At 46.1% G+C, this 24,689-nt stretch overlaps 1 protein-coding gene and 1 pseudogene across 1 annotated transcript; both read right to left on the reverse strand.

The window, feature by feature from the left end:
• Positions 1-11,708: 11,708 nt before the first annotated feature.
• LOC136551012 (L10-interacting MYB domain-containing protein-like) lies at positions 11,709-12,806 on the reverse strand (annotated as a pseudogene).
• A 960-nt stretch (positions 12,807-13,766) lies between these two features.
• LOC136551013 (small ribosomal subunit protein uS19) lies at positions 13,767-16,129 on the reverse strand. Its single transcript, XM_066542612.1, has 4 exons — positions 16,010-16,129; positions 15,774-15,925; positions 15,636-15,693; positions 13,767-14,178 (listed from the first exon to the last, which is right to left on the reverse strand). Exons 1-4 carry the CDS (start codon positions 16,010-16,012, stop codon positions 13,930-13,932), a joined length of 462 nt encoding a protein of 153 aa, XP_066398709.1. The 5' UTR covers positions 16,013-16,129; the 3' UTR covers positions 13,767-13,929.
• Positions 16,130-24,689: the final 8,560 nt, after the last annotated feature.

Below are 24,689 nucleotides of genomic sequence, written 5' to 3' on the forward strand. Positions count from 1 at the left end.
ACGTATAAGTGTCACTAGTCTAAACTTCTTTGCCTTAAAGCTATTTTGTTCTTGTTCTGTTTGTTTTTCGCCGTTTGGTGGCCCCTACCTATGGACTTGCCAGTGAAATGGTCACGTTGCCTTGCTGCCCACCCCGCTCCTCATCGGCGAGGAGGCTTTGCAGACCCCTAGCCGTCAGGCGAGCAGCAGCGCCAGCAAGCTCGCGGAGGCAACAGGGAGTGGTGGCAGTGGGCTTTCCCTGGTGGCGCCGCAGGCACGCAACGGCCTCCCCCACCCCACCGGCGGCAGATCCAGTCCACTCATGGCTCTCGGCGGTAGATATGGAGGCGACGCCCTAAACCACCCATACCGGCGCACCCCAAGATGGCGCCCGCCCGCCCATCCACCAGCAGCGGCACATTCTACACCAGCCATGGTGGCGTCTTGTCTCCCAGCAGCGATGGCAGCCCCCGGATCTGGTGGTGGCACCCTGACGGTGACTACGACGGCTTTCCCCCACGCTGACGGCGACTCCAACAGTCCTCCCTCACACCGATGGCGGTCGCGGTGGCGTTCCCCAGCTCCGTCGTCGGTGGATCCATCAAGGGAGTTGTAGTATGGAAGCTGCACAGTCAATGGTTGGTTACCTGATTCCCGACGTTCTTCGAGCTGCTAGTGTGAAACTTTGTTGTGCTCTTGGTTTTGTTAGTTACAGCCTTGGTCATAGGATACTTTATTTAGCTTTGCATGTTTCTGTTACTAGCACTGCATGCGCGCGGGCTCCGATCTGTGGTGGCCGCGCGAGTAGGAGGGCATGATGAGAATAGCTCGCGCATGACCCTGAAGGAACGGGTCTTCAGCAGCATCGTGGGCATGGGGATGGACTTGCTCAGTAGTGCGATGTGTGGCTGATCGCTGTAACTTCCTGCATGTAATCCTGAGAATAAAAGGAGAGAAGCAAAAACCAGAAAAGTTGCTCAGTTGTTCGCAGCACCAAAACCTTGTGTCCAAGCGATAGCGTTGTGTTTTGTGTTGTGTTTGAGTTCATCAGAGAACTCTGGTTCTTGCCTACGGTGTACATCACCTTGGCCAGAACTTGTGCAGTGTTGACGTCGAGCACATAAAGCCGTCCTAGATTTTGATGGATCTTGGCTAGTAGCCGCCGCTCCTCATCACGCACCCGCATCACCCCACCTTCAACCAACACCTGGTAGCCAGACTCATCGAGCTGCCCGACGGAGATAATGTTGGCATCGGAGCTAGACTTAGGGAAACCTCGTCGTCGCCATGGTGTCTCCGACAAGACCCCGTGGCCGTTCAGCCGGGAAGAAGATCACCGGCTCCGGCGACTCCAGCACGAAGACGCCGCCACGCCCGCCTTCTCCATCCCGCTCCCCTCTTCGTCGTCCAAGCTCGCGCGAAGCACATCGTTCACGCACCCGCGATGCACGCCGTCCGCGGGAGGTCATCGTCGAGCGAATCATCCGGGAGGGTAGCAGTTTCGGCAATTGGCCGCAACTAACGCGAACCAACTACCATGAGTGGTCCCTTCGCATGAAGCTGAAGCTGCAAGCTCGTCACCTCTGGGACGCCGTCGATTTCGATGACGTTGAGTTCGACGACGACCGCAACGCCCTGGACGCCATCTGCACCGTCGTCCCGACAGATATGGTCTCGGTGCTCGCCACCAAGGACACTGCCAAGGAGGCGTGGGAGGTGATCAAGACTCTCCGCATCGGCGACGACCGTGTGCGGAAGGCGCCGGCGCAGAACCTCCGTGCCGAGTACGAGGCGCTCAAGCTCGGAGAAAGTGAGGCGATCAAAGAATTTGCCTTGCGTCTCACCGGCATCGTCCAGAGGCTGGCAACACTCAGCGATCCCGAGCCGGACGAGAAGGTCATGGCGAAGTACCTGCGGGTCGTGCGTCCGAGGTACAAACAACTTGTGATCTCCATTGAAACGCTCCTTGATATCTCTGAGTTGTCCATCGAAGAAGTCACCGGCTGGCTGAAGGCGGCGGACGACGTCGAAACTGCGCCGTCTCAAGTCGTCAGTGGCAAGTTACTCCTCACGGAGGAGCAGTGGCTCGAGAGGTACAAGAAGAAGGAGTCCGGCCGCAATGACACGAGCTCCAGTCCTCCTCACGGAGGAGCAATGGCTCGAGAGGTACAAGAAGAAGGAGTCCAGCCACGGTGACACGAGCTCCAGCGGACGTGGCAAGGGCCATGGCAAGCCGCGCGGCTGTGGTGGTCATGGCAACTCCGACACCCGCAGCGGCAGCGGCGGCCACAACTTCGAAGGGCGCACCGGCTCTGGCGCGAGTCAGGCCAATCCAGACGACATTTGCAAGCATTGCGGCAAGAAAGGCCATTGGGCCGAACATTGCCGTGGGAAGCTGAAGACAGAGGAGCAGGCCCATGTGGCCCAAGACAGTGAGCCCACTCTACTCCTGGCTGTGGGCTATGCGCGGGAGGAGGGGATTCATCCCCAAATCGAGCAGCAGCCACCATCACAGGGGTCGGAGCCGGCGACGCCGTGGGCGATTGCGCCCTTGATCCACGTCGACGGCCAGCTACATCTCGTCGAGAAGAAACTGTTCACCACCTTCAACGAGCCTGGTGACCAGGACCCGAAGCGATGGGTTCTGGACATGGGCGCGTCGAACCACATGTCCGGAGCGCGAGTAGCCTTCTCCCGCATCAACGCCGGCGTCATAGGCTCGGTGCGGTTCGGCGATGGATCCGTCGCCCGCATCGAAGGGATCGGCACCGTCATCTTCTCCTGCAAGACCGGGGAGCACCGTGCCATCACCAACGTCTACTACCTACCCAACCTCACCGCCAACATTATCTCCGTCGGGCAGCTCGATGAGTCTGGCTACCTAGGTGCTGGTTGAAGGTGGGGTGATGCGGGTGCGTGATGAGGAGCGGCGGCTGCTAGCCAAGATCCATCGAAATCCAGGACGACTTTATGTGCTCGACATCAACATTGCACAGCCTGTCTGCCTGGCAGTGCGTGGAGAAGAGGAAGCTTGGGTCTGGCACGCCCGGTTTGGACATCTCCACTTTGCCGCGCTGCGCAAGATGGGCAGGGACGGCCTTGTCCGGGGCATGCCTCTGTTGACCCAGGTGGAGCAGGTGTGTGACGCCTGCCTTGCCGGCAAGCACCGGCGGGCACCGTTCCCTTAGCAAGCACAAAGGCGTTCAACGGAGGTGCTGTAGTTGCTACATGGTGACATCTACGGGCCCATCACACCCTCAACTCCAAGTGGTAATCGATACTTCTTGCTACTCGTTGATGACCATTCACGCTATATGTGGATTTGCCTACTGCCCACCAAGGACGCCACAGCTATGGCGATCAAGCGCGTACAGGCGGCTGCTGAATGCAAGAGTGGCAAGAAGATGCTGGCCCTACACACCGATCGTGGCGGGGAATTCACCGCGGCCAACTTCACCGAGTACTGTGTCGAACTTGGGGTACAGCGTCAACTCATGGCGCCGTATTCACCGCAACAAAACGGCATCGTGGAGCGGCGGAATCAATCCGTCGTGGGGACCGCGCGCAGCATGCTCAAGGTGAAAGGGCTTCCCGGTGAGTTCTGGGGTGAGGCGGTCACCACGGCTGTCTACCTGCTGAACCATTCCTCGTCGAAGAGCGTGGGTGGCAAGACCCCCTACGAGCTCTGGACTGGCAGCGTCCCCGCTGTTCAGCACCTGCGCATGTTCAGCTCCATCGCGCACATGAAGGTGACGGCGCCGAACCAAAGGAAGCTGGACGACAGGAGCAAGCGTACCATCTTCGTTGGGTATGAACCGAGCTCCAAGGCATATCGGGTGTATGACCCGATGACACGGCGCGTGCACGTCAGCCGAGACGTGGTGTTTGAAGAGGCGGCACAGTGGTCCTGGACCAAGGGCCAGCAAGGCGGGGTGGCCGACTTCGTCATCGAAAACCTGACGCCGTTCGAGACGACCACCACTACAACAACGACGAGCACGAGTACACCGGCTGGAACTGCTGCTACGTCATTGGGCTCGCCAGCACCCTCTGCCCACGCTTCTCCAGTGCATGCCACTGGGAACGCAACGCCGAGGGGACACACGCAGCTAGACGCGGACTCAATTGAGTTTGTGTCGCCACCTGGAGCCGGTGCATCACAACACCTGGACGCTGACCACGACAGCAACGTACCACTGCGCTATCGTGCAGTGGACAACATCCTGGGGCCAGCCACACACCCTAGGCTGGCTGCACGGGAGTTGGAGGAGCAGCTGCTGCTGGCTAGCGAAGCTGAACCGACGTCATTCAAGGAAGCAATGGAGCAGGAGAATTGGCGCCACGCCATGCTTGACGAGTTCACCTCAATTGAGGCGAATGACACTTGGGAGCTCGTCGATCCTGTCCCTGGTGTGCGCCCCATAGGCCTCAAGTGGGTCTACAAGACGAAGCGAGATGAAGTCGGTCTGGTCACCAAGTTCAAAGCCCGCCTTGTTGCAAAGGGCTATGTCCAGCGCCAGGGGATCGATTTTGATGAAGTGTTCGCCCCGGTGGCCAGGCTTGAGTCTGTGAGATTACTGCTTGCACTTGCTGCCAGTGAGGGGTGGACTGTCCATCACATGGATGTGAAGTCCGCTTTCCTGAATGGGGAGCTTCTGGAGGACGTCTATGTCGAGCAGCCGCCCAGCTTCGTGATGAAGGGCCAAGAACGCAAGGTGCTTCACTTGATCAAGGCCCTCTATGGACTCCGCCAAGCCCCTCGTGCATGGTACTCCAAGCTAGATGCATCACTGATCAAGCTAGGGGTTCATCCGGAGCACGTCCGAGCATGTTGTTTATCTCCGTGGTGCTGGCGCAAGGCGTCTCATCGTGGGGGTTTACGTGGATGATTTGGTGATCACCGGTGGCAGTTCACACGATGTCAGTGCCTTCAAGGAGGAGATGAAGGCAACCTTCAAGATGAGTGATCTCGGTATGCTGCGCTATTACCTTGGTCTGGAGGTGACACAGATGGAGAATGGCATCACTGTCAGCCAAAGTGCGTATGCTGCAAAAAATTCTTCAGAGCGCCGGCTTGACTGGATGCAACCCAAGCCATACTCCTATGGAATCTCGTCTCAAGCTCAGTAAGTCAAGTACTGCTCCTGCTGTTGATGTCACACATTACAGGAGTATAGTTGGATCTCTTCGATACCTAGTGAATTCAAGACCGGACCTGGCATTTGCTGTGGGATATGCCAGTCGCTTCATGGAGAACCCAACTACTGAGCATATGGTGGCAGTGAAAAGAGTGCTGAGGTATATTGCTGGGACTCTGCATTTCGGCTGCTACTATCAGAGGAAGAAAGAGGCACAACTCATTGGCTACTGTGATGCCGACCTGGCTGGTGACATTGATACAAGGAAAAGCACCACAGGAGTCCTCTACTTCCTCGGCTCCAGCATCATCACTTGGCAATCACAAAAGCATAAGGTAGTAGCCCTATCCTCTTGTGAAGCAGAATATATAGCTGCTACTACTACTGCCTGCCAAGGTGTTTGGTTGGCCCGTCTCCTTGCTGAACTCAGGGGAGAAAAGGTCAGGGCCATTACTCTGAAGATTGACAGCGAGTCTGCGATTCAGCTAAGTAAAAACCTAGTTTTTCATGACCGTAGCAAACATATAGATGTGAGATATCATTATATACGGGAATGTATCGAAGAGGACAGGGTGAAGCTGCAGTCCGTCAGGACAGCTGAAGAGCTTGCAGACATGTTGACGAAGGCATTGGGGCCTCAGCAGTTCTGTGAGCTGCGTTCCAAGATCGGCGTCATTGATGTACAGTCCATGAACAAGGCGTAGGAGGAGATTTGTTAGTTACAGCCTTGGTCATAGGATACTTTATTTAGCTTTGCATGTTTCTGTTACTAGCACTGCATGCGCGCGGGCTCCGATCTGTGGTGGCCGCGCGAGTAGGAGGGCATGACGAGAATAGCTCGCGCATGACCCTGAAGGAACGAGTCTTCAGCAGCATCGTGGGCATGGGGATGGACTTGCTCAGTAGTGCGATGTGTGGCTGATCGCTGTAACTTCCTGCATGTAATCCTGAGAATAAATGGAGAGAAGCAAAAACCAGAAAAGCTGCTCAGTTGTTCGCAGCACCAAAACCTTGTGTCCAAGCGATAGCGTTGTGTTTTGTGTTGTGTTTGAGTTCATCAGAGAACTCTGGTTCTTGCCTACGGTGTACATCACCTTGGCCGGAACTAACAGGTTTGAGGGATTTACATTTCTTCTTTAACAGGGGGATCCGTCTGCAGCCATTGGATTCTTGCCTGTCTACCATTTGCTTCGTTTGGAGGAAGATGATATGGACAGGCTGGTGAGTACAAATCTGTTTCATCATGTCCCTTGGTCCTTGGGTTCTTCGTTTACAGTCCATCATTTTCCTTGATTTTTGTGTTCATATGGTTGTTGCAGTTTGTTCCCAAAAACATGGTTTCAGTTTGTGAGTTGTATCCCGGATGTGCTATTTGTTTGTCTGATTGTTTTGGTCGGGTGTTTAAGGTTGTGCTGGAAAAGATGGGTGGGGATAAGTTTCCTTGGCGATGGCTGGCAAGATCTGATTACGATTATGAAAGCCAAGACTGGGGATTCGGTTTCGTTCAAGTTCAATGGTACGCGTAGTTGCAAGCTGCTGGTCTTCAGTGCGAACGAAGGTGTGCAGAAATATGATCCTTGATGGCGAAGACAGGAATATGATCCTTGATGGTAGATCTGCAGGTATTTGTTCCCTTGTTTCAAAACCATCTGTTCGCCTTCATCCACTCGGCATATGTGCCTCTGGTGGTGTCGAGTCGCTCGCCGGCTCTTGTTCGGACGGTATTCACCTCAGTCCTAAGGCAACGGCAACATGGACGAGTTCCATCTGGTAGGGAGAACAACGACAGAATGGCTCATAAGGTAAAAGAAGTTTACAGCAGTGGCCCTGTTCGGCTTACCTTAAAAGCCGGTTTATTTGACTTTTTTTGTTTAGCTGGAACCGTATTTTTCTCTCGCAACATTTCAGCTTTGGCTTGTTTTTTCAGTCAATTTTCGGACAAGCGAACGGGCCAGTGACACATGTGTACGGTCAACTTTTTTAATGACTTAAGTGTAATTACAAACTTTTTAGTGGTACACAGGTAAAAGGCTCTATTCATTTTGAGTTTTTCCAAGAAGACCTCGTATCCAAGTATATTTTAGTACAGATGATGATGCTTAATCACGTACATTCAAGATCTAGAAGCCACTCATCACTCCACATAGCACAAACCGCTTCAAATTCATTTAGTAGCACTTTATCGAATTTATCGCATAAAGGATTGTCGCTAGGAGAATCGAGGCGCACTTCCAGCACCATCCAAAGCGCCCGCCTTTTCGTCATGCTTAACAACTAGTAATGGCTTGTCTGCAACACAGCGCAAGGACCTAACAATCCAAGCAAAAGCCACCATGAACACTATCCTTCTGAAGGTTCATCACCAGTCATTAAGCTATTATTTGCGATTTGGGTGGTGCAAAAATGATGTATTCCAGATGCGTCATATCCTTGGCTGCTCCAAAGCTTTGGCCACTGATTACCTTACCTCTGGCAGAATAATCAGCACGTAACGCAGGTACTAGCACGCTGATCTTCAAAAGGTGGGCGCTTCGTGGATGTTTCCGGTTGGAATTTTACATTCACTGATCTTCTTGCAAAGAAACGGGAGTAAATGAAGATGAGAGGAAAATAGGTTGAAACAGCATTGCTGCATATATGAAAGAATTTTTTTTTCTGAACTTTTCCACATCACTGTCTAATGGACGTGCCTTCTACTTCTGCATACCTTATATTCTTTTGATTTGCTTCTCTTCTCAGAATGTGAATACCAGTAGTAACTAAATGGCAGTTGGCAGATACATCTTTGTACTGCTTTAAGGATCTAGAGTAATTTTTTTTAATATGCTTCAGGTTCATCGATCGTCGTCACCAGTACATTCCTCTAGCTCTGATTCTTCTCCAGTTCTCTTGCCAAGAGAGGAGCAAATCGAGTACACTGATTGCTTGGACATTAGTAGTTGGTGGAATGTTTTCAGCCAGTGAGGCCTCATGCAAATATAGGGAGCTTTATTAGTATCATCAAACTTGCATATTTTCGTTTCATTGGCATTTACTATTCTCTTGTATCTATGTAGCGAGAGTCCATGGCAGCATGTTTGTAGCTGCATCACTTTTGTCGGCAGCTAAATTAGCAGATGATTGTTCTGATAAAGCAGGCAGCAATTTAACACATGTGCAACACGTCTACCGAAGCAAAGTGTACTGGACGACGTCTAAAACATGCATCGACAAAATAGTGTAAATAGAGCTATGCACTGCAGTGCAGGAGGAGGCCACACAACACGTGCAGGCGCGGCGAAGCGCGCCCACTTTTCTTATACTGAAACAGGGCGCAGTTCATCCTCCTGAAGTTTACTCCCTATCTCATTAAATATTTGGATACATGTATAGAATATTAAATATAAACTAAAAAATAATTAATTGTATAGTTTGTGGCTAATTTGCGAGACGAATCTTTTAAGCCTAATTAGTCCATGATTTGACGATGTAGTACTACAGTAACACACGTGCTAAGGACGGATTAATTAGGCTTAATAAATTCGTTTCACGGATTACTGACGGATTCTATAGTTTATTTTTTTATTAATATCTGAACACCCCATATAATACCCGATATGACACCACGAAACTTTATACCTAGATTTAAACGAGCCCCTCAGCCAGGGCCTTCCGTCGCCGGCTCGAAGCGAACTGCACAATCGGTCTCGGCCTGGCCTTACCGTCGCCGCCGTCAAGCCCTTCTGTCCCAATTTCGCTGTCCACTGCAGTCTGACCATGCCTGCCGTTCTCTACAACGGTCATTAGATACATGTCTCCAAATCCTGGAGTCAACATTTGAGTTGTGATAGTATCGATGATTTGTACGGTATCTACAACGGTCCATTAGATACATATGGCCCCGTTCGCATCGCTGAAAAAAAAAATCGAAACACTGTTCTGGCTGATTTGTTGTGAGAGAAAAATATTGTTCCGACTGAAAAAAATAAGCTGAAAAGTACGGATTATAAGACAAGCGAACAGGGCATCTGACGATAGTATTACAAGCATCTAAAAGAGACTATCCGATTTCATACATCACAGTCACACAACACTAAACAAGTGGGGAAATAGAAGAATACGGTAAATCTTAACTGAAATCTTTGGCATAAAGACCCTGTTCGCTGAGAGGAATTTGGAGGAATCTGAATGAATCTGGAGGAATTTATGAGAGAGTAAACAGTATTTTCGTCCGCGCACAGCAACCAGCCGAACGAGCCCAAAGGTTGTTAATATACCACATCAATCTTGACGTCTCCATCACTTTCTTCATAAATTCTTTTTACCCAATTGATCATAGAAACATTGGCCAAGCCAATCGGCTGTCAAGGAAGGCACTGAACTAGGTGGTGTTTCTTTTGTATTTTACCGTAGTGCACGCTACTAGTAGAGATGAACTAGGTGGTGTATTTTACCGTAGTGCACACCACTAGTAGAGATAAAAAGACGTTTTACAGCTATTTAAAGGGGTGAAGAGATCGACATAGATTTGTTTTAACCAAACAGCTACAGCTTTCACAACAAATTGCTCAACAGTTTTTTCATATAGCTTGGTGCTACAAATCACGATAGGCAACGGAGGCTCACAATGTTCAGTGGTTGCTGGTTGCCAACAAGGTTTACAATGTTACACCTGATAAAGATAACATGTTAAAGGGGCGCCCAGTAAATTGACATCGTCACATTTAGACCCTTTTTGGTTGAGCCGTGGATTTTGAAAAAGCTGTTGTGAGTTGCGGGCTGTGAAAAAACTGCTATGAGCTGAGACCTGTGGGAAAAGTTGAAAGTCGTTTGGTTGAAGGAGCTGTGGAACCGTAGGCTGTGTTTGAAATGTCTGTAATGCCCCTAAAGGCCTGAGGGACTATTTATATGCAAATGGCTCGTAAATAACTGTTGCACTCACTTATTCGCATGTAAATAATTATTTTGGAAAGGAAAAATTAATTTATTCTAAGTTTTTTATCATTCAAAGTGATATGGTCCACGTAAATAGAACCAAAAGATAAGGGCTTATCCAATTATGTCATCCCTGAATATAACTATCCTCCTCTCGCGCTAACCAAAGCATCAGCTATTCTACTACGAATGGTATTCATGGTATCCTCATTCTCCACATCTTCACTCTCATCTCCCTGTGTTTGTGTTATGCCACTTGTCTCTTATACCAAGTATTCCTCATCAGCATCACATCTCTCGAACTCCTTATCACGTAAGTTGTTGTCACGAATAAAATTATGCAATACCAAACAAGCAATGATGATATGCTTCTGAGTACGAGTTGAGAAACTTGGTATGCCCTTCAAAATACGCCACTTCTCCTTCAATACTCCGAAAGCCCGCTCAATGACATTTTAAAGGGATGAATGCAGGAAATTGAACACCTCATACTTCCCTTGGGGTGGTCCAGAACGATTATGAAATTCTAGTATATGGTATGTGCTTCCTTTGAAAGGACCAAATACCCTATTTAGTTTGGAAAACCAGAGTCCACGAGATAATATTTTTCTACAAAATCAAATCAGTATAAGCAAATAATAATACAAGTACTTTACTGCTACCTTAGTAAGGATATGTGTATACCTTTAGGAGGCACGGTAAATGAAGGAAAATTTGCCAATGCATGATTGAGGATACGTGTGTCATGTGCACAACCGGGCTAACCAGCAACCACAAAGATAAACCTAATGTCAAAGTCACAAATAGCCAGCACATTCTGAGATATATATCCATGACGGCATGTGTGATTAACCACATCCTTAGCTGGCACAACCACTAGAACATGTGAATCATCTATTGCTCCAATAGCGCCTTTGAAGTAAGGTCAGAAACGTTCATCTTTGATTCTTTCATGTTCCGTAGAAAAACTAGCATCTCTCGGCTTAATATTGTCCTTAGCTAACTTGCACAAACACTTAAGTACCTCGTGAAACTTAGTGTGAACTGTCCACAGTGACTGAGTGAAGCGATTTTCAGCTTGTGAAAATGATTGTGGGCCTCCGACAATCCACAAGAATATTGCCAATGACTCAATGGATGAAACATTGTTAGTGGATGTCAAAGTAGATACTAGCAACTCATGTAGTGCTGTGAAGACCTCAGTGCTCATTCAAAACATCTTATAGTACCTTGGACGAGCAAAGCACCTCATCGCCCATTGAATTCCAGTTTCTGGTGTTTCCCTGTACTCACCTTTGTCAAAATAACGCTCAGTGTATTATGCACCCATTTGACCAATAACAGCAGCATGCTGGGAAAGCTCAACTAGGAGTACTAGTCCCTTCTGTCCTTCTTTAGCTACACCTTCCAAGTTGTCATCCATCTACAAAGGATATTAAAATTTATTAATTCAATTGATCTAGGATACATCAGTATATGCACAAGGATATAATCTGACACAAAGAAATAATCTGACACAAGGAAATAATCTCACATAAGGATATAATCTGACACAAAGAAATAATCTCACACAAAGAAATAATCTCACAAATAATCTCAGCACAAGCTAATTATTTGCTACAGCCATACAACTAATAGTTCTCACAATAGACATTAAATTGGTTCACACGACAACAATATAAATAAAAATTGGTTCACTAGCGCCTCATCTCTTTTTCGTGCTCCCTCTCAATCACATCCAGCCTTCCTTTATTTGTTTTTAGACGGCTGAAGACCTCTCTAAATTCATGCTTCGTGATCAGCATGGTGGCAGTGTGCATTAGAGCAGTTCCTTCTTCCACCCCATACTCTTCGACCATCGTCATAGCCTCTCCAATACTGGGGACTAAATTAGTTGGAGGAGCTGATGATGCAGATACAGATCTTGTCTGCTGCATTTTCTATCTTCAAACATGTGTTTTTGTACATGTGAAAAAAATAGACTATTCTCTTCTTTGGCTTCAGTAGCTGTACAAGACCTCTTGCGTTTCTTTTTCCCTGATTTCTTCAAAGCGGCCAGCTTGACATCATCATTCTCTGGAGGTTTTGGTACCTCGGCCACGTCCTCATCACTTGCCTCATCAGAGGATATATCTCCAGGACAGGATGCAGTGGCCCCAGTCACATGTACCTTGCCAAAAATTAGATCAAGATCATCAAGGTACTTCGGTCCTTGTTTTCTGAACCTCACATGGTTGCATTTTGTCTTTTTTTCACGGTTATCGCATCTCTGAAATTGAATGAAAAATTTTAGCAAGACACACCATATCAAAGTATAAAAAAGAATATCAATAGTGAGAGTTCAGTTCTTACATCAAAGTGTTCAGTCCACCATTCCTAAGGGCAATCAATAGTTCCCTTTGCCGTGTCCCATCCAAGTCTAGTGGCATAATTCTTGAACTCCATGGATCATCCATATTCCTTTTTTATGTTGTCTAATTTGTTCTTCAGCTGTATCTTTGTTCGCTCGTCACCGGTTCTTTCTGCAAACTTAGATATAAAATTTTTCCATTCAATACTAGTGAAAAGTCCTAGGGGCCTATTCCCTGCTTCTATCTCCCCTTTGCATATATCAATCAAATGCTTCAAAAAGAAATCACTCCAATCTGCCTTGTCACCCATTCTTGAATCAAACAAAACAATTTTTTCAGACTTTCTAACTACCATAATACCATGGCATCATTTTTATCATACACACAGCACACTATACTGAATGAATAACATGCATCGAACCATTTATCAGAGATTGACGTTCCTACATTGCAGATCCGGTCACTGGAGGTGTAGATCGATGGAGCCGGGACCTGTTTGGTTGCTGGAGAGGAGCGGACGGTGCAACTGCAGGGGCTCCAACGCGGAGCCCGACCGGCCAAGACGGGGACTCCCGGCGGCGGCGACGAGCGGGTGACGAAGGAGAGGATCGAGGGAGGACCAACGGCGCCGGAGCACACCAGGGCAAGGCCGATGAGGTGCGCCACCGCCCGCCAAGAAACCCTAGCGCGGCTAGCTTGAGCGGATGCGCGTGGAGTGAGCGCTCCCGAGCGGATGCGAGGGGAAAGAACGAAGAGGAACGAAACGTTTTCTTCTGTAATGGATGGCATTGCGGGTAATTTTGATGAAAGTTACACCCTTACAGCAGGTGGAAGCAGCTTGACCCTTGCCGTGAAAATTGAACTACATAAAAGCTAGCTTTTGAAGAAGCTGATGGTCCAGGTAAAGGCCTTTGGTTGGCTTCTGGAAGCAAAAAGCTTAAGCCAAAAGCCAAACCAAACACCCCCTTAAATCCAATCAAGCCACTCACGGCACACCACCCAAATCGTCATATTTAAATCCAGTGAAGCCACTCGCGGCACACCACCCAAAGCGTCACATTTAAGAGCCCGTTTGGAGGGGCTTCTCCCGGCTCCGGCACTGTAGCTCTACTGTGGCCGAGAAGCTCCGAATGTGCTGCTCCTCCGGCTCCTCTTCTTTCTAGTTTATTTTGGAGGAGCCGGAACCGTTTTTTTTGTCATACTACAGTAAAAACAGTATTGCACAGTGTCTTAGGAATAGAAGCCAGAGCACCGAGAGCTGCACCAAACGCGGCCTAAATCCAGTCAAGCCATTCGCGGCACACCACCCGAATTGTAAGCCTCATCTTCAGAATTTCAGAAATAAACAACCCAAAATCATGGAAACAACAAAGAACATAGCATCACAGCTTAGATACGATTTAACTCACATACTTCCATCAAAGCTTTGAATTCTAGAGCTGGAACAGAACAAAATGTCTTGGGTATGTAACTTGTTCAAAACAAGTAGCAAAGGTGAAAGGACGATGCCACTGGACCCTTGGGACACTACAGATCTGGGTAACAACTCATTTCAGAGGGATAAACCGCGAGGAGTGGGTGGCACCAATACCAGGCCTACCGTGCTTGACCGGCTTGTAGGAGATGGAAAACTCTGCAAGATAGTGGCCAATCATCTCAGGCTTGATCTCAACCTGGTTAAAGGTCTTGCCATTGTAGACACCAACAATGCTTCCAATCATCTCAGGGACAATGATCATGTTGCGGAGATGGGTCTTCACTGGCTCTGGCTTCTCACCCGCAGGAGCATCCTTTTTCTGTTCACGGCAGTGAGAGATAACTAGTGAGGAAATTGTGTATCAGGTATAAGTAAATAAACTTCCTCACATGCCATCAGATCAATCAACACAGAATCTTGCATTGACAGCGGCTTACTGGCACAGAACAGAACTACAGCAAAAATACTGCACATTCACGTCTTACTGGCACAGAACAGAAAAAAGGGCGTAGAGAGCTCCCGCTCTGTGCAGGGTCTGGGGAAGGGTGTCAGTGGCAAGCCTTACCCTCGCCTGTGCAATGCGAGGAGACCACGACTCGAACCCAGGACCTTCCGGTCACAGGCGGTAACACTCTACCGCTGGCACAGAAAAGAACTGCAGCAAAAATACGGTACATTCAGGATAGAAATTTGATCTATCATCATCCCAATAGTCTTCAATAGACACAACAATACTCTAATTGGGGCAAGGCAGGTTGTAAGACAGCAGCCTATATAACAAAAAAAATGAAAACTATGCACCATACAGTAAGCAATTCAAAAGTTAGTTGCACCTTTTTAATCAACAAGCTTATTTGTCTATAATCCCAGTTAAAAACCAACAGAACAAATAACATAAGAGCTCTAAAAAAATAGAGTAATTAACCCTGCTAGACATAATAAGACTCACGATTCATAATTGCAACACTCTTGCTACACATTCAAGCTACAGGATAAGTCATCAGAAAACCCAGGGGTGCATGAGTTTATCAGATTTGCGAGTAATCATGAATTTCCTTTATAATACAGTGTATTTGGTGCATCCCCGACCCCCACCCCCAAGTTTAAGCCCAAGCTCTGCCACTGAGAAAACCAGCCTTCTGATTCAATCAACTGCATATCCTTCCAAGTGCAAATTTACAGTAAACGTAACACTACAACCAAATAGAAAATCTTCAGCCATAGCCACTGGAATTTGCTCAAAGTACAACTTATGAAACCAGGTTGACAAAAAAAAGCATGCTACACCACAATCATACAGATAAAAAATTCAGAGAACACGCATCTAACTCATTCGAGCAGACAACGTTCCTACTTTCTAGAATACTTCTAGCTAAATACAAAAAACACAAGCATGCAAAAAAATCCGAGAATAATCTAATCTATACATCTATATAAAGAGCGTGCAACCACCCAACTTCCGTCGCTCTCACAGATCACTGTTACCGGCACAGTCAACGCGAGATATTTTTCCGCGATGAACAGTAACGGGTTTTCATGACCAGTAACGGGTTACTATGAACAGTCCTGACCCATTAAGGAACAGTAACAAATTTTTTTTTTTGGGGCGCAGTCCAAATCTTTTTCCCCACTATTACCCGCGCAAAGCGCGGGGTTACCTGCTAGTAAGCATCATATAATCATGAGAGCATAACAGATCCACGCAATTATCTAGATCGGACCACACTAAAACACTAACAAAAAGAGGTAATGAAAATTAAGCGGTTGGAAACTGACCGCCTTGCGCAGCTTCTTGATGAGCGCCATCGGCTTCCTCTTCAAACCCCTCTGGAACCTACAAAAACAAACACATCAGATCAGATCTCTGCAAACCAAAATCCCACGGAAACAAACGAATCGTGGCACGAAAGGTACCTTCTCCTGGCGCGCGCGGGGAAGAGCTGGACGAGGTCGTCCGTGGACATGTCGAGCAGCGCATCGAGGTCGACGCCGCGGTAGCTGTACTTGCGGAACGTCCTCTTCTTGGGAGCACCGGCGGCGACCTCCGGCTCCACATCGACGTCCGCCTGCGCAACACGAATTAGCCCTTGTGCGAGTCATAGGGACGCGCTGGATCTTGGCGCTGGATAGAGTTTTGGCGGGGAACTCACCATGGTTGAAGTTGAGGCTGGTCGGCGAGGTCGCGGAGCGCGGCGGCGGCGGGCGATGCGCGGAGGCGGAGCGGCGGCGGAGGCGGGTAGGGCTTAGAGAGGGGTGAGCGTGGGAGTGGGAGCTTATATATAGATGCGCACGGTGGTGAGGCCGTGAAGAGTATTCGTCCAGTTTAGTGGCCTGGCCTGGATGGATATTGGGCCGGATGGTATTCATGAGTGGGCTGAAAATACATTTCTTGTTGAGTCTAACTCTACCGGGCTCCTTATGGTTATCTAGGCTGGGCATCCCAGTGCCTGTCGCAGGCCTAGCCTGTTTTTATATATATATATAATAATAGTATAGCAAACAATTATTCTAACTTATACGAGTATATAAACTGAAATCTTTTCCTCAAAGAAAAATATAAACTGAAAATCCAGATCAAGAACAAGATATGAAGTTCTATGAAGACATTATGGGAAGTAAAAATATGGTTAAGAAAATATGTTTGTGACTTCAATATTAGCTAGAATCCAGTAAAAATATGAGCTGGACCTACATGTTCATGAATCGGGTCAAAATTGAGCAAGGCAATGGAAGAATCCACTAAAAGACTAATAGAATATTAGATTGGATTATAAGATGTTGGGATCACAAAGCAAATAGCATGATGTGCAAGAATTGTCTTTGTGTAGAATGAAAATAGGGTAATTACACTTAGTGGGTGATGATGTGGATAGCTTTTACACTTAGTGGGTGATGATGTGGACAATTTTAGCATTTAGTGGGGATGACATAGATAGCTTGCATTAAAAGATTGAAAGTTAGTGGGGATGATGTGGATAACTTGTACTAGTTGAGACTGAAAGCTAGTGGGTGGATGATATGGCAATTAGTGGGGAATGATGTTAATAGTTTGAATTATAGGATTCAAATTTAGTGGGGTTTGTTTTATTATAAGATGCTAGAAGGATACCCCATGCATTCATACGGGGATAGATAGTTTGGAATGGAACTTGGACCATCAATGGTTACTGGCTTATGTGTGATTCATTAGTATGGATAGTGTCCATGAAGTGGTAGACTATTATAAAGGAATGTTAGTGTATGATATGCTCATCGATGTAGGCATTATGATCGGCTAACCACTACTAGAAATATCCACTTCTATGATGAACTGCTTTCATCATTAAAGGAGCCAAATTCATCATAATTTTAGTTTTATGACGAATTTATTATGAAAAACGGTTCGTCGTAGAAGTCGCGTCGTTCTTTAAATTCTATGACAATTCTAGAAATTCGTCGTAGATGTGGATAGATCTATAACAAAAACTGAACATCATAAAACTGCTTTGGCATGCGTGGCAGGGGGCAGCCACGCTGGCGGGTGCTTCTGTTGGACATGCTTTCCACATGTACATGCTATAGCCGGTTGCATTTAAGATGGTTCGGGTACATGTCACCTTCTTATTGCACAACGTGGCCATCTCTGGTTCTTGTATGTTTCAGGTTCTTACTAGACCACGTGTCGGGATCCTGTTGTTCCACATATCAGTATCCTATTGGCACATGTGTCGTGTTGCTGTTGGGTCACGTGTCACTTCTTCATTGGACCATGTGTCGTATTTTTATTGGTCCACGTGGCATGACCACAATACCCCGCGTGTCTTTCTTTTACTCGACCACGTGCCTCAATGATGTATGTCCGCATGTTAGTATTTTATTGAGCCACATGTGGCGCCCTGAGCTACCCACATGTCTTTTTCTGATTTGACCACGTGGTAGGACAGATTTGTACTATGTATTTTGTTTGTATTGGCCCACGTGCCCTGTCGTGGCTCTTACACGTGCCATTCACTAGTTCATCCACGTGTCAGATTCTTATTTAACAACGTGTCTATGCCGAATCTGCCACGTGCACACCAATCATTACATCAGAGAAAATGATTTCACATCTACACTGCTGCATAAAATGACTACATGCATAATTATGCTGAACATGAATCAAATAATAGCAGTTCAGCTCAGTAGCAAACCACTAACAGAGTTCACATATCAAGCCACTAAAATTTCACATCAAAACAGCAAACAAACCACATGTTCACTACATCAACAAGACTGAGAGTTACCAGTGCTTAAGAGCATGATATACTCACAGAGCTTATTGTACTCCTTTTGTTGATGTTTCTTGAACTCCTCAAACTCACTATTAGTGTTTTCTGCCTTCCTCTTCAGTTGATCCACTTATTTGGTGAGGACAGCTGAGCTTTCCTGATGAGCAGCAAGCCATTCACGAAGTCTGGAGCAACTTGTCCTTATATCAGCATTCTTCAAAGAAAAGGTGTTGTAGCTAGCCTGGGAGAGGACCTTGGAAACAACATCAGCAACAGGTTCTGCTTGTATAGTTTCCACAGCTTTCTATGAAAACCAAGGAAGTAAACATTAGGAAGAGAACTTAAATTGCAGAACCAAGAGATTATTTCATTACAAGTAATGCATAGGTCTTTCTCAGTCTACTGCCGATAGAGATTCATAAGCATAATGCATAGGTAACATATTAACTGTTGTAATATTACAACTTCAAAATGATGGTGTCACTTTAGGCTCCTACTTTTACAACTTCAAAATGATGGTGTCACTTTAGGCTCCTACTTTTCCTTCTTTTAAGCCAATGGCTTCAGCAGATTTAAAGGAAAGCAAATCAAGGTACTTACCACTACTTCTCTTGCAGCATCGCTCAGTCCCATGTTGCTACTGGTATGGAAGTTGTTGAAGATTCCCACTGCATCAACATCTTCATGAGGTCGATCATGTTCTTCAACGAGCACTTCTGGATTGTGTCCTGCATCCTTCCTGTTTTTGTCCTTCTGTTAAAATTGTGCATGCCTTTTTGTTGATACAAAAGGCATTGCGTATTTGATATAAAAAGAGTAACACAACCATCAATTACATATGCTTGCAGGTGGGCAATATAGGAGCGAGATCATGTAACCTGGTGGCACTTGATTTTTGCACGGTTTTGCTTGTTCTGCTCCAAGACTGCTTATAACCATAATTGTGTTAGACTGCAGCACAAGTAGACCATATAAAGACTAGACAAGAAATAAATGAGTTCACACACACACCTTATTCTTGGAACTTAACCACATGTGGACAAGTGCACACCACTGTGCGTCATTCATGCAAGACACAGGAGAGGTTTTTCTGATTTCATCAGCAGGGACGTCGTTGAAGTAAGATCGCTTGAACTTGTACCGTGTCTGCCATACAATAGAGTGGAATATACTCATGCATGCTTCTTTTGTTGCTTCATCATTATCATCAATGGCCAGCCTCGACTACTAGAAGTGTGAATGCAAATTAAATCCATTACTAAGTTGCTCAAGGCAGAGTTGAATGTCAATAGAGAATATACATACTTACATATAGCTTGGCCACAAATCCATTGAGATGTTCGATTCGTTGCTTGTAATGTTTCCGGTGCGAGAAAATTGGTACTTGAGACCTGACTACTACACCTACCTCTGAGGCAAACTTGGCAGCTTGCAATGGATCATGTGGCCTTCTGTTCTCCTTAACAACCGAGATAGTCATCCTTGTTCCCATTGATTGGGTGGTTTTGTGAAGCCCAACCCCCTTAGTTGTTTGCCTCGACTTCCTCACTCTTCTCTGCAATGGTACTACATAGTTTTCATACATTTAGATTGTTAGAAATGTAACATGGATATCAAATAGTGTGACTTGATTTATAGACATGTCTAAGGTAGTGCCAACCTTCACAAGTTTGGTCATTCTGCTAGTGAGGAGGTGGAGTCTCCTCTTCAGCATGGTTAAGGTCATCTTCATGTGACTAGTCCCTCACAGGGCTTTGTTCGCCTTAGTGTTGATGGTAGTTATCATCCATTATAAACCACAAACATAACTTGAAAACATGCATGAAAATGATCACCAACATAGACTTAGGGGTTTAAACTTACAATTTCCACGAGTTTTGGTGAATCTGTGTTTTCAGCAGGGTTTATCCAGAAAACCATCAAGGGGGATCAAATTGACAAATTTAATCGCACTTATCCGTAGCGAAAACAACCCCGGAAGGTTATAGAAAACTCGAGAGAACACCACACCGAAGCGGGGCCGAGGCACCGCTAGGTAGGGCTGGCCGGCCCCCTGGCCCCACAAGTCAGCCCTAGCTTCGTATGTCGGTTCTCCACCGCCTTAAGGATTGCATCTACGCTGTTTATTCAAGTCAGTTTGATCCGAGGGCTCAGGATTGACGCTTCAGCCTATATATACTAGCCCCTACCTCCCTCCCTCGGTAATCTAACATAAGTCAAGATTAAATCAGAAATTAGGGTTTCCAGAGAGAAGATAATAGAGCTCCAATTCTTCAAAGTTCTAGTATAGGCTAGCTAGCAAGGTTCAAGTAGAGTTTGGGCTATTGATCAGGATTTCGGATTTGGCGTCTAGAGGCCGGTATATCCATTGTATCCCTCTTTATTTATGACTTTGTGCTACTTCAATATTATGTTGCTATTTATTATGTTCCTTGTGTGCTCTAGTTATATGCTTGATATAGTTATGATTGATTATGAATATATGCATATGTTCGCAAAGCGCTTAGCTTAATACTCGAGTGAGTTAAGTGGTCAACATTTGTCGATACGGCACCCACGAGATACCCACAAGGAAGAGAGAAGACCTAGTCTAATTAGAATTCTTCTCCTGTAATCTTAGTAGTAGTGTTACTCTGTAATCCTACTAGGAACTCTCATTGTAAACCTACTAGGACTCTGGTCTCCTGACTATATAAAGGAGGGCAGAGCTCCTTAGATCAGGAGTTCGAGACAACAATTGTACAACACAACACTTCATAATTAATCCAATGCAAAGGCTAACACCGACTGGACATAGGGCTATTACTCGATCAAAGATCGAGGGTCCGAACCAGGATAAATCGACTATCTCTTGCGTTAACCGTCGAGTTCTGCATACGCTGAAGCTCGAAATATACTGCCCCGGGTACCCCCATGGTAGGCTATTGATGGTCAAACATCGACAGCTAGCGCGCCAGGTAGGGGCTTTCGGTGACTTTGCATCCGAGAGCTCGATGGACCTCGACAACATGATTTTTTCGAAGGGATCAAACTTCATCTTCGGTTCATGGATCTGCGAGGCAGGCAACGATGGCAAACTCCAAGGCCATCTCCTCGAAGATTCAGATCAACATTAGGACTTTTTTATTTCGGCAACAATGACAGATCAGCTAACCAGAAGATTCGCACAGCTCATAATGTCCAACCCGACTCAGATTCCATAACTTCACGCATCCGATTTTAACTCAAGTTTCACTTCCGAGATGAAGTCTTATCCGAGTTCTTTTGGAAAACCGAGTTCTTTTCTGACAAAGCTCCAGAACATGACGTCAACATATCAAGAATACTACTCGGAGTTCACTGAAAGTACTTCAAAGAAGTTGGGTCCCCTTCCGTTTGGATTCCACAACATGGCAACATCTTATTAGACATGGCCCTAAAGGATCCACTTATCCGATGCTTAGAATGCCGCTGAAGGGAGTCTAGGAAGGTCTCGTTTTAACCATAACATCTCAAGACTGCATCATTCACTGGCCAGGTACCATTCCTGAGAATGATGGCACCCAACTAGTCGACGATACAACAACAGCAATTCTACCCTACCAAGAAGGAGATTCGATCTATGACTTTGAAACCTCTACTGAAGTTATCAACAGCTCTGGCAGTACGAAAATCAACAACGATGACAAAACAACTTATGCTAGAGAAGTATTGATGATTCACCGTCCTCGATCACCATTGATCCCCCAAGAAGCACCTGACGTAAGGTCTTCACATGAATCCGAATCCAACATATCACCATTTATCCAGGGACACGATGGTGAGACTGAAAGTCAAAGGCAAGCGAGAGAAAGAAAGAATAAATTGAAACAAGGACGTCAACGCCATGCTAAGCAGCAAAAGGACACTTGGATCAAATATGAGTCAGATTTAGCCGAGTACAACAGAAGAAAATCAGAGCGAGAAGTCAAAGAAGGACGAACAGTGAATACACCCTACGATAAGATCCGAGAAGCACTAGAAGAACTAAGGGCGACCTCATATCCTAATGAAAAACAAGAACAGCTACGAGATTTTCTCCGATCGACAGTCTTTAGGACAAACGATGGAAGGGCAACATCTCATGAATAGGAAGATCAAAATCAAAGAAAGTCTGCTTTCGAAAGACTTGGACCAAGTGGAAGTCATAACGGAGAAAGCCGAAGAAATCTTAGTCAAAATAACAAAGTCGAGCAACCAAGAAAGGCCAGAAGCAAAGCACCTACTCGGACAGTCCACACAGAACTACTCTCACCAGGATGACAGTTGGCAAGAAAGGGGCGTAGAATCAGAATATACAGAAGCCAGAACGCACGATAGATTCCCCTGTTTTGCAAACAGACTTGCTTTAATACGACTACCTCACAAGTTCAAGCCGTCCAACCACTCCAAGTACGATGGCAAGATCGAACTAAAGCAATGGCTCAGGATTTACTCACAATCGATTGAATTGGCCTGGAGGAGACGATGACATCAAAACCTTGTTCTTTCCCATGGCCCTAGAAACTATGCCACTCCAATGGTTTGACAAATTGAATCTAGGATCAATCAGAAATTGGGAAGACTTGCAAAGAGCTTTTTGTGAAAATTTCGTGAGTATTATTACACATCCAATCACCCACGCAGAGTTAAAAGGACTCAAGCAGAAAGGAGGTGAAAGTCTCAGAAATTACTATCGACGATTTGGCGAACTATGAGCTCAAGTATATGACATCACACAACGAGAAGTAATCAAAGCCTTCTCTCATGAAATCATGGCTAGGTGGCAATTTCAAGACTTCTACAAAGAAAACCCAAGAAACAATAAAGAATTCAGAAGAACAGTAGAAAAGATGATTACTGCGGAGGAAAAAACAAGAGAAAGATTCTCGGATAGAAACAACAAAGACAACATGGATAGGCAAAATCCTCGAAACAACAGACATCAGGAGAGAAAGCGAGGTCCAGACAACACAGTAGTAATGGCTGACAAATCAAAGAAATTTACCAAGCCCAGAAGATATGATGACATTGAGAACATATGTTGCCCCTTGCACCCCAATGGAAAACACACCATCGGAAATTGCTAGCACCTTCAACGAAAGATACACTAGAAAAGATAGCAAGGGAAACAATAAAGAAGACAATCAGAAAAAGGAGACAACCATGAAGACAAGGGATTCAAAAAATCCAGAGGGACAGTGGCAGTAATCTTTGTCGGGGTTCCAGATTCCAGAAGCAAACATCAAGAAAAACTAGCGTTACGAACCATCATGGCAGCAGAACCTACTACACCAAGATATCTCAATTGGTCAGAGTACCCAATCCAATTTTCAAGAGAAGACCAATGGATCAGCGTAGGAAACATAGGCCATTACCCATTGGTTCTAGATCCAACCATTACCGGCATGACTATTATGAAAGTACTAATCAATGAAGGAGCCAGACTCAACAACATTTTTTTAGAAACTCTAAGGAAGATGGTACTACAACTCGCCGGGATGATCACACCAACAAGCACGCCTTTTTATGGCATAGTACCCGGCAAGGCAGTAATGCCACTTGGACAAATCACTCTACCGGTTACTTTTGGGACTCCCTCAAACTACCGCACAGAATTCATCAAGTTTGAAGTCACAGACTTCGATTCATCATATCACGCAATCCTCGGGCGCCCAGCACTAGCAAAATTCATGGCAATACCGCATTATCCGTACCTGTTGCTTAAGATGCCAGGGCCTAATGGCGTTCTTTCTCTTTGAAGTGATTTAAAGCGTGTATTTGACTATGATATTCAAGCAATCCAAATTACAGCGAAAGCACAGGCAAACAATGGAAGAAAAGAAATAGTCACCACTACCGCAGAAATAAGCCAAGAAGAACTAGAGATACCGGCTAAAAGACCAAGCATCCTAGCACCACCAAAAGAAGCCGACGTCAAGCAAATCGACCTAGGCACCAGTGATCCCTCAAAAATGGCAACCATCAGTGCCCACCTATCAGCAAAATAGGAACTCACGCTCACCAACTTTCTTTGGGACAACAAGGATATCTTCGCTTAGAGCCGGCCGACATGCCAGGGGTCCCAAGAGAGTTGGCTGAGCACAGAATTAATGTCAATGAAGGCTCCAAGCCTGTGAAGCAATGACTACGACGATTCTCTCCCGACAAGAAGGCAGCAATTAAAAAGAAAATTATAAAATTAATGGTATCTGGATTCATCAGGGAAATTCTCCATCTAGATTGGTTAGCAAATCAAGTTCTAGTATAGAAAAAGAACACGGACGAGTGGTGCATGTGTGTTGACTACACAGATCTCAACAAACACTGCCCAAAGGATCCGTTTGGGGCTACCACGCATCGATCAGATAGTTGATTCAACAACAGAATCTACTCTATTATCCTTTCTTGATTGCTATTCTGGATATCACCAGATCACATTAAAAGAACAGGATCAAAGCAAGACATCTTTCATCACTCCGTTCGGTGCCTACTGCTACAAGACCATGTCGTTTGGACTTAAGAATGCTAGAGCCACTTACCAAAGAGCCATCCAAACATGCCTTGGTGATCAGATCGGCGAAAA

The sequence above is a fragment of the Miscanthus floridulus genome, chromosome 4 (genome assembly GCF_019320115.1).
Source record: "Miscanthus floridulus cultivar M001 chromosome 4, ASM1932011v1, whole genome shotgun sequence".
Classification (NCBI taxonomy): domain Eukaryota; kingdom Viridiplantae; phylum Streptophyta; class Magnoliopsida; order Poales; family Poaceae; genus Miscanthus; species Miscanthus floridulus.

Bases quoted from the DNA above. Each gene is read 5' to 3' on its own strand.
- LOC136551013 (XM_066542612.1), bottom strand. The intron at 15,694-15,773 runs GTACCTTTCGTG...TTGTTTTTGTAG, and splicing joins CCCGCGCGCGCCAGGAGAAG to GTTCCAGAGGGGTTTGAAGA. The intron at 14,179-15,635 runs GTCAGTTTCCAA...TGCCGTGAACAG, and splicing joins TCAAGAAGCTGCGCAAGGCG to AAAAAGGATGCTCCTGCGGG.